The sequence below is a fragment of the Scyliorhinus torazame genome, chromosome 21, assembly GCF_047496885.1.
Source record: "Scyliorhinus torazame isolate Kashiwa2021f chromosome 21, sScyTor2.1, whole genome shotgun sequence".
NCBI lineage: Eukaryota > Metazoa > Chordata > Chondrichthyes > Carcharhiniformes > Scyliorhinidae > Scyliorhinus > Scyliorhinus torazame.
Window position 1 is genome coordinate 127056221 of NC_092727.1, and position 13417 is coordinate 127069637.

Below are 13417 nucleotides of genomic sequence, written 5' to 3' on the forward strand. Positions count from 1 at the left end.
GGACAAAGAGATCCTATTCTTTCACAAGCTAAAGATTTCTGATGCAAGTATGGCCATCTTTCAAAGAAGATGGTGTGAGCAGGATGGTTGCATACTGGAGGTCGAAAGTGGTTGGTTCTTCCACCCCTGATCGTTTGCAAGTAATGGATAAAATTCATGAGGCTCCCAAATGAAGAATCTAGGCGTGTCGGATGTTTGGTGGCCTAATATGGACCAGGTCCTATTCTGCATGTCAATCTAACCAGAAAATGCACCACTAGCACCGTTACATCCTTAGGAGTGGCCTAATCGTTCTTCGAGAATTCATGTGGATTTTGCAGGGCCTTCATGGGTCATACGCTTTTAGCCATCGTGGATGCACATTTTAAGTGGTTAGTTCATGTACATTATGAGCAACGTTACATCTCCAGCACTATAGCGAAGTTATGCCAAGTCTTTGTAACTCGTGGGTCACCGGATTTTCCCGTTTCTGATAATACAACATTTACGAGCGAGTTGATCCATGAGTTTATGAAAAGGAATGGAATACGCCATGTGTGTACTGTGCCTTTTCAATTGGTTTGCCAGAGTGAGTTGCTCAGACATTGAAGAAAGGATTGAAGGATGTGAAAGCATAAGTTGGAAGGAGACTAGAAAAGCAAGAGAGATATGATTATCATGCTAAGGCGAGACACTTTAACCCGAATGATTGTGTTTATATCATGAATTTCGGCAGTAATCAGGACTGGCTAGCTGGAGCTATCTTTGGTAATGAAATTGAACAATGGAGGGTTGTTCGCAGGCAACAAGATCATATTTATCTACACCATAACTTGGAGACAGCAAATGTTTCAGATAACCCAATAGAAGGAAATGCGGCTGTGGAAATTCAACAAGAAGTGGTTCCTGTTGTTCCAGGACTTCAGTGGACTTTACTTAAGGAGAGGGCACAGATACTCAATCTACTCCTGCACCCACAAGTCAGTTGAACCAAGTCCAGCATCACCAGAGTTGACAGGTGGTGCTGCAAAAATCAGCGTAGTCTCAATGCTCCTGAAAGACTTGTGTTATAATTAAGGCATAAGTTTCATTCTATTTCTGCCTTTAATGGGAATTAAAATTTCAGAGGGGGGGGGGGGGGGGGGAAGAGAGAGAGAGAGAGAGAGAGAAAGAAAGAAGTGTTACACAGTTTTATTATTGTGCGTCATATTTTAATCCATTGCTGATGTCATCAGTAAGTGCTCTGACGTCATTAGTTGTTACCTGTGTAAATTGATATTTAACTGTCAATCTAATTCAGTTTTGTTATTTTGATGTTTAGCTTGCTCCCATTTTTGAGTCCATGCAGTATTTTGAACTTTATTACTTTTATGTATTAAAGAAGATTAACTTTCAACACTGGTTTTGACGACCTTTCTGTGGTCAAGTTGAAAGACCATCTGGCCTTTGCAGTCATGATGCACCTGAACATTGTGATACACTAAGGTCCATGGACCTTAGTGTATGCTAACAGATATTTTAAAAAGTTTAAAATTTCAGACTAATTTTTATGTTTTATTCCATATAGTCTCATATTCAAAGTACTTCGGACAGAATTCAATACAATGATCTTCAGTCTCTGCTGTGTGCTACCTTACAGGTAACTAGATTTTTTGCTCCCATATATGTCCTGGTGATATTATTTGGGTTTGATATTTTTTATTTTATTTGACTTTTTGAGGTTCTCGATTGACTGTTATCAGGTAGCGTGTTTTTCATCAAAATACCATCTTGGCCTCTGAAGGTGGCCCTCAAAGCAGTTGAAATGCACGTTTAAAAACTAGAATTTCTCGCTACAATGTTACCGGTATTTGGGCGAATTACGAGGCAATTATTTTGAATTAGCTTGAGTTTGTGTACTGCATTTCTTTCTTTGCTTCTAACAGATTGTCTGGTGATGACAAGTTCATGCACCACACAGAAAGATGATGGTGATTATGAATGAATCTGAAGGATCTATTTTTGTTTTAAAAATTAATTAATATATTTACTACTTTAAATTAACTTTTTTTTTTGTTTGGTCCTTAGAATGTACTGCGGAAGGTCCAGCACCAGGATGCACTGCAGATTTCGGATGTGGTGATGGCATCACTGCTAAGAATGTTCCAGAGCACTGCGGGCTCTGGTGGTGTGCAGGAAGATGCCCTCATGGCTGTCAGCACTCTAGTTGAAGGTATGTCTCATCATTTAGAGGAGTGAAATGGAAGAGTTCATAAGATATAGGAGCAGAATTAGGCCATTCGGCTCATTGAGTCTGCTCCGCCATTCTATCATGGGTGATATATTCCTTATCTGTTACCTAGGCAGCTGTGCATTCTCCAGCCCTTAACGTTCCCTTTGCCGGCACATCACACACCAAGACCGGCCTTGCAGGATAATATCAACCTGGAGAAAAACAGGTGGCTCGCCACAATGTGGGTGTTCAATAGGGTCCTCCGTGACTCGAGTCCTCAGAGGAACATTCGCCCTTGTGGTGGTTGTCCGCTGGTGGCCTTTACAACAATGATGGATACCAAGTATTTCAGTGACTGCAGGCATGGGGATTGCAATGTCCAACGCACTGGGAAAATGAATTTTTCATAGAATTTACAGTGCAGAAGGAGGCCATTCGGCTCATCGAGTCTGCACCGGCTCCTGGAAAGAGCACCCTATCCAAGGTCAACACCTCTATCCTATCCCCACAACCCAGCAACCCCACTCAACACTAAGGGCAATTTATCACGGCCAATCCACCTAACCTGCACATCTTTGGACTGTGGGAGGAAACCGGAGGAAACCCACGCACACACGGGGAGGACGTGCAGACTTCGCACAGCCAGTGACCCAAGCCGGAATCGAACCTGGGACCCTGGAGCTGTGAACCAATTGTGCTATCCACAATGCTACCATGCTGCCCTAGGAGCAGGAGTAGGCAATTTAGCCTCCCAAGCCTATACACCTTCAATGTGATCATGGCTGATCCCATCCTGGCCTCAACTCCACCGTCCTGCATGTTCTCCATAGCCCTTCAATCTGTTACCAATTAGAAATCTGTCTTAACTCCTCAAATGTACTCACTGTCCCCGCATCCACTGCACTCTGGGGTAGAGAAATGATTACTTTTACTAAGATAATGTTTTTATCTCCTTTGTTCTTTTGGTGACAGCAATGCCTTTTTTCCATTGAATTATTTACAACCAGATTTAGTGCTTATTTAGATTGCTTGGGTTGATTTTGGAATGAGAAAGACCAGTTGTACTCTAGTTCTACCATTCCATCTGTTTTTTGCACCAACCCAGGAATTGGTGCTAAAACTACCAGGAACTTGAATGCAATTGTTCCTGTGGAGAGGAAAATTTGAGTTCCCAAATTGCTAACCAGCCAAATTATTTATTTTGTTCAGCCAACTTGCAAATTCAAACTGTTTACTAGTACAGTAGGCTCAATTCAATTTTATTTTGTTTCATGGTGTTTGAAATAGACCAGTTTTGGTATTATAGTTGCAGAAATAGAGCCTTTGTGCTAAAACTTTGAGAATTGGATCATTTTCACTAAATTGAAAAATGCTGAATTAATTTTATATCCTAGGAATTGTAAATAGGTCCATATTATGATTCTTAAATTATGTATGTATTGAAAATTGAGTATTATTCAACACTTGTCTTTTCATGGATATAAATTAGCCAGATAGCCCCGGATGGCATTAATAGGGTTTTTGAGGAGTTCAGAGAGGTTGTATTGGAGGATCAGGGAATGTGGGAATTCCTGGATGGTTTGGAATATCCATGGTTGGAGCAGCAGGATAGGACTACATTGGAGGGGGTGATAGGGAAGCAGGAGATAAAGGATGCGATTGGGAGGATGCAGTCACGTAGCAGGGCCGGATGGCTTTACGGTGGAGTACTATAAGAAATTTAGGGATAAACTGGCGCCGATGATGGTGGGGATGTTTGAGGAGGCGATAGGGAAGGGGGTGTTGCCACAGACTTTGAGGCAGGCATTGATTTCCTAGTTGCTCAAGAAGGATAAGGATCCAACCGTGTGGGGGTCGTATAGGCCCATATCACTCTTGAATGTCGATGCAAAGATGCTGGCGAAGGTGTTAACGGGTAGGCTGGAGGAGTGCCTTGTAAGAGGGAGGCAGCTTTTTTCAAACATTAGGAGGGTTCAGAATGTAGTTATGGCACCGGCGGAGAGGAGGGAGACAGAGGTAGTAGTGGCACTGGGCACCGAGAAGGCGTTTGACCAGGTAAGAGTGGAGGTATTTGATGGTGGTTTTGGAGCGGTTTGGGATTGGCCGCGATTTTTGGATTGGATAAAATTACTTTACAGGGAGCCATGGACAAATGTCCGCACAAATAATATGAATTCTGAATATTTTGCTCTACATCGACGTACTAGGCAGGGGGTGTCCTCTGCCCCCCCCCCTCTTCCCACCCTGTTGTTTGCGCTTGCGATCGAGTCTTTGGCCATCGTGTTGAGTTCGGGGTTGTGGAAGGGGATAGTGCTTTTTGATTTATTATTGTCACATGTATTAGTATACAGTGTAAAGTATTGTTTCTTGCATGCTGTACAAACAATGCATACCGTACACAGGGAAGGAAGGAGAGGCTGCAGAATATAATGTTACAGTTATAGCAAAGTGTAGAGAAAAAATCAACTTAATACGAGATAGGTCCATTCAAAAGTCTGATGGCAGCCGAGAAGAAGCTGTTCTTGAGGGAGGCAGCTTTGGTACGTGACCTCAAACTTTGGTATCTTTTTCCTGATGGAAGAAGGTGGAAGAGAGTATGTCCGGGGTGCGTGGGGTCCTTAATTATGCCGGCTGCCTTTCCGAGGCAGCGGGAATTGTAGACGAGTCGGTGGATGGGAGGCTGGTTTGTGTGATGGACTGGGCTACATTCACGACCTTTTGTAGTTTCCTGCAGTCTTGTGCAGAGCAGGATCCATTCCAAGCTGTGATACAACCAGAAAGAATGCTTTCTGTGGTGCATCTGTAGAAATTGGTGAGTCGTAGATGACATGCCAAATTTCCTTAGTTTTCTGAGAAAGTAGACGTTGGTGGGCTTTCTTAACCATAGTGTCGGCATGGGGGGACCAGGACAGGTTGTTGGTGATCTGGACAGTGTCATGTGAGAGTACCTTTAAGAAATGGGTGTGTATATAAATATCTGTAGTGAGAGTACCTTCAAGAAATGAGTGTTTACTACTGCTGTGATATCAGGGTGTGGGTGGAGCTGGGCTGTCTGTCAGCTTTTTACTTTCGTTTTTGAGCAGGCTGTGGGGTGTGTTTTAGTTTCATTTTCAGTGTTGGAGCTGAAGCCAGACCAAGCAGCTGTACTGCTGTTCTCTCTGCCATCAAAAGACTATCTCTTGATCATTAGGTGAATTCAGAATTATAAATGTTCTCAGTAGTGAAGTTAAGCCTTGTGTCTTTCTGTTTTGAAGGTTTTTAAAGTCTTATGGATTAAAAGGACAGCTTAATCATTACTTCTTGTTGTATTCTTTGGGGGTTGTATTTGAATTGATGGTTGCCAAGATGTTCACTATGTTTTTAAAAAGGTTAACTTTAGTTCATAGAATAAACATTGTTTTGCTTTAAAAAAATACTTTCCATTTCTACTGTATCACACCTGTAGAGTGGGCCGTGTGCTCCCCATACCACAATCTATTAAAAGTTGTGGGTAACTCCATGATACGCTTTGGGGTTCTCTAAAACCTGGCCCATAACACCTAAACTTGAAGCTCTCCACCCTTTCTACTTTGTTCCCATTGATGTAGACAGGGGCATGTTCTCCACTACGCTTCCTGAAGTCGATGACCATCTCCTTCGTTATGTTGACATTGAGGGAGATTATTGTCGTCGCACCAGTTCACCAGATTCTCTATCTTGGGAGGTGGGGTGGAGCATAGGATATCTTTGTACACAGACGACTTGCTTTTGTATGTGTCGGAACCAAGTGTGTCGATGAGTGGTATATTGGAGCTGCTTCGAGTGTTTGGGTCTTTCGCGGGTATAAACTAAATTTGGACAAAAATGAATATTTTGTGTCGTCCCGGGTGGGGGAGCTGCCGTTTCGTAGGGCAGTAACCCACTTTAGATACCTGGGGGTGCAGGTGGCACATAATTGGGGGGAGCTCCGTAGATATAACATCACTAGTTTGGTTGGGAGGGTGAAAGCGGATTAGGCAAGTCTTCCTCTGTCGCTGGCAGGTTGGTTGCAGGCAGTTAAGGGGAATGTATTGTAGCGGTTTTGGTTCATTTTTCAGTGCCTGCTGATCTTTTTAATCAATGGCATGTTTTAAGGAAGTAGAAAAGATGATTACTTTGTTTATTTGGGAGGAGTGGTGGGTGGCCAGGGTTAGGAAGGTAGTTGCAGAGAGGATGGCAGTCAGGGGGGTTGGGTGTATTATTACTGGGCGGTGAATGCTGAGGGGGGGGGGGGGGGGGGGGGAGAGAGACTCCCAATGGGTTAGAGGCAACCGCGCCGCTCCCGATGGCCCCAGGGAAATACTCTTGAGTCGGGTGGTAGTCCAATTGGATGACATAGAACATTGTGGGGGGGAGGTTGGAATGTGTGGTTATTGATGATTCTTTTATTGGTGATTTGTATTCAAAATGTTGGGAGCTGTTTGAGGGTGGGTGGGATGAGGGGATTGTCAGCTAGGGGGTTGCCATTGTATTTGTTGTTGTAAATGTGTAAAAGGAGGCGAATAACAATATTTCTAGATTAGCCAGATGAAACAGACCTTTTTTAACTGAAAAAATTAATTGCGATGTTAATTTTCAGATCTTTTTCAGAATGACCTATTACAAATTGAACTGTTAATTCTCTAAAGTGAAAGTACTTAATGTAAAAATTTGGCAAATTAGTCTATTACAGCAATAAATTTGCAGATTAATTTTTTTGTCTGCAACTATTTTGCTCCCCTTTGCCCCACGTTCAAACTAAGTCTATTTATTTTCCTGCAGTACTAGGCGCAGAGTTTTTGAAGTACATGGATGCCTTCAAACCGTATCTAGGGATTGGACTGAAGAATTATGCAGAATATCAGGTAAAAATCGCCTGTCGTGTATGCTTGTTCCCTCTACTTTGTGTATCTCCCTTTACTCAACAACCCTTGAGCCCACCCCAAGAGAAATCACTCTAGTTGTCTTTACTTAATTTTACTTGTTAAATAAACTTGCATATTTTGCATCTTTGCAATGCCTCACAGGATGTGAATTAGTTTTGAGATGCAGTTTAGAAACAAAGAAAATAGGAGCAGGCGGAGGCCATTCGGCCGTTTGAGCCTGATCCACCATTCATTATAATCATGGCTGACCATCCCACTCAGTAGCCTAATCCCACCTCCCACTCCCATATCCTTTGATCCTCTTCGCCCCAAGAGCTATATCTATATTTCCAACATTACAATAACTGCGCTGAGTCATATAGATTTTACAGAACAGAAAGAGGCCCTTTGGCCCAACGTGTCTCTGCCTATCCTAATCCCATTTTCCATCACAGCCTTGTAAGCAGTGCATTTCAAGTGCTGATCTAAATACTTATTAAATGCTGCCTTTTATCAGTCATGGCATAGAATATATAAGAGCTGGGAGGTTATGTTTGTGCTGTACATAACATTGTTTAGGCCACAACTGGAGTACTGTGCAATTCTGGTCACCACTATCGGAAGGAGGTAATTGCATTGGAGCAGGTACAGAGGAATTCACCAGGATATTGCCTGGAATGGAGCATTTGAGCTATAGTGAGAGACTGAATAGGCTTGGATAGTTTTCTTTAGGGCAGAGAAGACTGAGGTGGGCGATTATGATTGAGGTGTATAAGATTGAGGGGTTTGGATAAATAGGATGCTGCTGTTCCCCTTGGTTGAGGGGGTCAATCAAAAGGGGGCATAGATTTTGGGTGAGAGGCAGGAGATTCTGAAGGGATTTGAGAAAATATATTTTCGCTCGAGGGTGGTGAGAATCTGGAATACACTGCTTGGGAAGTTGTGGAGGCTGGAAACCTTACAAGCAGTTGGATGAGCACTTGAAACGCCATCACATTCAAGGATATGGGACAAGTGCTGGTAAGCGGGATTAATGTAAGATATGGGGTAATTATGTTGATGCAGGCTCGATGGGTCGAAGGGTCATTTCTGTGCTGTACAACACTCTCTGCCATTCAATTGCTTATTTTGAAGCTCAACCTGGCCCATCAAAAATTGTTTTTACTACGTTAAAGGCATTATATAAATGCATATTGATTATTTGATTCATATGCTGTTAGGTTCTTATGGTTATGGCTAACTTAGTGTAACTAACCAGAGACCCTAGCAACCTGCAGTACTTCCAAGAACATTTTCAATAATGTATCAATTAAGTTGTGGCAACATAGGCTTCAGATTCCTCTAAAAGATCAGCATGTGGAAAACCTGCATCTCTCTTCCTGGACACAAACCCAGTCAATTCCCCAGTAATTGCTGCTCACTTAACTATTGTCTGGGTGAAACTATGCTTGTGTAATTTTATGAGCTGGTGTTATGTAATGAGCATGCATTTCAACCACACATTAATTCTGTAGGGGTGAAATGCATGGGGACTGTGCAGATGTTCTGAATGGAGAATAGATTGATGCCACCTGACTGATTTGGAATTTTGGTATTGGTGCTAATATTTTATAGAGGAAATTGGCAGGGGTGAAATTCCTTGCTTGCACTATCACAGATCAGTACAACCATCTGTAGCCCAGTGAAGATTAGCTTCAGTTGTGCACTGTAAAAGATATTTACTGAGACTCTTGTTATGGATTAAAATCTTGTCTGCCAATGACCTGTTCTAAATCTTTTTTGAAGGTTTGTCTTGCGGCAGTAGGCCTAGTTGGTGACCTGTGCAGAGCACTGCAATCTAATATGCTACCTTTCTGTGACGAAATGATGCAACTCTTGCTGGAGAATCTGGGGGTGAGTTTGTCTCTTGACACCAAGCTTAATTTTGTGATTTAAAACCTAGAGAGCTTCCTGTCTGCATTTACAGCATTTCAACTTGATTGTAAAGTTTAAATTTCTGAAAAAGTATTAATCCAGAGACAATTTGCTTTATAGATTGAAGTTTTTCCTGATGTACACTAATGTAGTGCATTTTCTAAATTCTGGGTATTATAAAAAGTGTTAGAATGTTTTAATTATTTCCATTTGCAACTTAGACAAAATGTGTCTCTTTCCAGAATGAAAATGTCCATCGGTCTGTTAAGCCACAGATTCTATCTGTGTTTGGGGATATTGCCCTTGCTATTGCAGGAGAGTTTAAGAAGTATCTAGATATTGTCCTGGATACCCTTCAGCAGGCTTCACAAGCTCAAGTAGACAAAGTAAGTACAGCATAAGCGTTAAGCCCCTCTGCTTCACATTTTGACCCTTGTCTTTCGGTGTAACAAACAAAAGTGAATTTCTTCCAACCATTAACTTGGTAACATTTTGTTAAACTAATTTAGAACTTTATTTTAATATAATTGTATTTTAGTGTACATATAACCCTGGGCGGAGATTGGGAGAAACATTTTCTTTAGGTTCGTTAGCCTCTGAAATTCTCTTCCCCCGAGAGCGGTGGAGGCAGGGTCATTGAATAGTTTTAAGGCTGAGTTAGATTGACTCCCTTGAGCAGCGCAGCGGTTAGCACAGCTGCGTCACGGTGCCAAGGACCCTGGTTCGATCCCGGCCCCGTGTCACTGTCTGTGTGGAGTTTGCACATTTTCCTTGTGTCTGCATGGGTCTCACCCCGACAAACCAAAGATAATTGGGGTAGGTGGATTGGTCAGGCTAAATTGCCCCTTAATTTAAAAATAATAATAATTGGGTACTCAACTTATATAAAAAAAGATTGACTCCCTTGGCAATAAATGACCTATGGGTACAGTTAAGTAAAGTCCATGACCAGATCAGCCATGGTCTTATCAAATGGACTACTCAGCCATTCAAATATAAATAAATTCTGTTCAGTTTGTCATCAACAAGGTTTTTTAATTTTTAAAAACTTGCATGGTTTCTTGCATTTTTTTTTTTGTTCAATGCTTTATTAAGATCCTGTGCAAAAAAAAAAAATTCAGCATGTACCTAAACTGCTACCCCTTGGTGTAGGTTTACATTCTGATCAGCTTGCTAAGATTCTGTATCCTTTTTAGACAGATTATGATATGGTGGATTACCTGAACGAACTCCGAGAAGGTTGTCTGGAGGCATATACTGGCATCATTCAGGGTTTGAAGGGTGACCAAGAGAACGTACATCGTAAGTTCAATTATACACTATTCGTATGTATGTAATCTATTTAATTAAAAAGTTGTTTTTAAACATTTTCAAATTTCCTTCTGCAGCTGATGTGATGTTGGTGCAACCAAGAGTAGAGTTCATTCTCTCCTTTATTGATCACATTGCACGAGACGAAGATCATACAGATGGGGTAGTAGCCTGTGCTGCTGGACTGATAGGGTAAGGAAACTGACATATCTAGTTACAGCTATTAATGAGAGGTACAACTTCTATAGTTGCTGTTGAAACTCAACATGCTTACCAGGGAAATAACTGCCTGACCTATTCATAAACACTTTCTGAAGCTGTTTATTTCGATTGTGCAAATCCTTTTTCGTTGTAGTCTGTTATTGATGATTCATACATCAACTTGTGGTTTTCTAAAGAGATTCAAAAGTTCATATTTGGAGACGGGGAATAGTTTCATTTTGGTAAAAATCCTTTTTGCTATTTAACATTTTGCGGATTTTTCCCCAGAGATTTGTGTACAGCGTTTGGGAAGGATGTACTGAAATTAGTTGAAGCCAGGCCTATGATTCATGAATTATTGACTGAAGGAAGACGATCAAAAACGAACAAAACTAAAACTTTGGCTACATGGGCAACTAAAGAGCTTCGAAAACTGAAAAATCAAGCTTGGTAAGACACCTTTTGTCTGGTGTGGTTGTTTAATTTCAGATGTTCTGTTCCTGTTTTTTATGAAGGGGTTTTAAAATAAATTTAGAGAACCCAATTTTTTTTCCTGATGAATGACCTATTTAGCGTGGCAGATCCACCTACCCTGCACATTGTTTTTTATGGTTAAACCTGCTATTGAAATACATTTTCCTTTAATTTAAAGTTTTTATTATTTTTAATTTAAGTTCAAACTTGGGAAATTTTAATTATTGAGCTTCTAATAATTTTATTAATTGCAGTTTAAAATTAAAATATTAGGGCGTGCTGCAATGAATAATGCCACCATGGTGGAGAACAATGGAAAAATATGATAAACCAGTGAAATCCTTTTAGAACTTGGGATCAGAAAAGCCTAAATTAAGTTACACTAATATGACTAATTTGGGAAAGAATGTGTTAGAGCAGGAAACTACATACTGAGACTGTTTTTGTTCCTTGAATCTCCATTGTATTGAAAAGTAAGGTGGCGCACAAATTCTAAACAAGAACAAAGTTCAGAGGAGCGCAGGTTGTATTATCAATAAAGTAATCCGAGATTGTAATGGCAAAGTGAGGCAAAGAACGAACTATCAGGTCAACTATTTTACCATGCATCCTGGATTGGGTAGTGGTCTTTTGGGCAAATTTCAAGAGTTTGGATTATTGAGAAGGGGGAAAGCAAAGCTCCTGGGGAGTAATTTGTCAGTGGAAGTGGTACAGATATTTCATGAGGTCAGGTGATGAAGCCAAGAATGTTAAGTGAAGGACAAACGGTGGAATTCTGCAACACATTAGTTGACAAAACTTGTGGAAATTAACAATTTGAATGGAAATAAATCTTTTCATTGACTCATTGGAGGACATCAAAATATCATTCCACTATTGGGCTGCAAGGTAGGATGTTTCTGATGACATGAAGGAAGTTGGTTGGAATCAGTAGAAAGGATTAATGACATTGGATTTGGATAAAAGGGAGCAATTCTGAGGAAAGACATACAATGCTGCAATCACTTGCGAAACATGCTGTTGGAAATTTGAAGATGTTCAGGACAATGAGAATTGATTCACTTGAGCATTTTTAGGAGCACATTGAAGGCTGTAAAACATGCCACACAGTTACAACTGAAACGCTTGCACAGATAAACTATCCTAGTGATGGATTATACTAAGACTTAATCAGTGATTAAAGAGTTGATAGTTTCCACAACTTTAACAGTAATGCTGACTTGAAGTTATATGGGTTTGAAATAAGTTCAAACAAATAAAGAAGAATAGGTTGCCTGGAAGTAGGATCGATTGCAGTGGCGTGGGACAAGCTCAGAGGATCATACATCCGTATCAGGGATTGAACAGAATGTTGGTTAGAGCTGAGCATAATTTTATGACGGGTAAGTCGTGCTTAACAAACTTGCTTGAGTTCTTTGAGGACGTAACCAGCAAGCTGGATAATGTGAACCCTTTGGATATGGTATATCTAGACTTCCAGAAGGTGTTTTGACAAGGTACCGCAGAAAAGACTGATCCAGAAGATGAGATCACGGGGCACTGGGGTAGAATACTAGATTGGATTGAGGATTGGCTGACTGACCAAAAGCAGAGGGTTGGGTTAAATGGGTCCTTCTCTGGCTGGCGAACTGTAACTAGCGGGGTGCTACAGGGTTCAGCCCTCGGACCTCAACTATTTATAATCTGTATAAAATGATCTGTAAGCAGGGACAGAGAGTAACTGAGCAAAATTTCTAGATGATACTAAAATAGATGGGAAAGAGAAATTAGAGTTTACAGACTGATATAGATGGGCTAGGGGAACGAGCCAACATTTGGCAGATGGAGTTAAATGTGGATAAGTGTGAGATTATCCATTTGGGCTGAAAACCTAGAAAGGCAAATTATTATCTGGATGGGAAGAAGATTCTAAATGCATCTGGGCAGAAGGATCTTGGGTGTCTTTGTTCGTGAATCTCAAAGTTGGTATGCAGGTAATGCAAATAGAATGTTAGCATTTGTTTCAAAAGGACTAGAGTATAAAGTAGAGAAGTGTTGTTGCAGTCATATAGGGTGTTGGTGAGACCGCATCTGGAGTATTGTCCAGTTTTGGTCTCCTTATTTGAGGACTGATGTGGCATTGGAGGCATTTTGGTTTTTTTAAATGTAGAGTACCCAATTATTATTTTCCAATTAAGGGGCAATTTAGCATGGTCAATTCACCTCCCTGCACATCTTTTTCTGCTTTGGGGGTGAGACCATGCATACACTGGGAAAATGTGCAATCTCCACACGGACAGTGACCCGGGGCCGGGATCGAACCCGGGTCCTCGGCGCTGCGAGGGCACCCCTGTGCTGCCCTTATTGGAGACATTTCAAAGGAGGTTCACCAGATTGATTTTGGGGATGAAAGGGTTGACATATGAGGAGAGATTAAACAGTTTGGCCTTGTACTCGCTGGAACTTAAAAGAATGAGAGGGGATC

General features: G+C 41.2%; 1 protein-coding gene across 1 annotated transcript in view; it reads left to right on the forward strand.

The window, feature by feature from the left end:
- Window positions 1-13417, forward strand: part of kpnb1 (karyopherin (importin) beta 1) — a 64003-nt gene that overhangs the window by 48095 nt on the left and 2491 nt on the right. The window contains exons 14-21 of the mRNA XM_072487505.1: window positions 1547-1618; window positions 2047-2191; window positions 6971-7053; window positions 8839-8946; window positions 9210-9353; window positions 10164-10269; window positions 10356-10470; window positions 10768-10929. Coding sequence (XP_072343606.1) covers window positions 1547-1618; window positions 2047-2191; window positions 6971-7053; window positions 8839-8946; window positions 9210-9353; window positions 10164-10269; window positions 10356-10470; window positions 10768-10929 — 935 coding nt within the window. The remainder of the gene's footprint in view (window positions 1-1546; window positions 1619-2046; window positions 2192-6970; window positions 7054-8838; window positions 8947-9209; window positions 9354-10163; window positions 10270-10355; window positions 10471-10767; window positions 10930-13417) is intronic.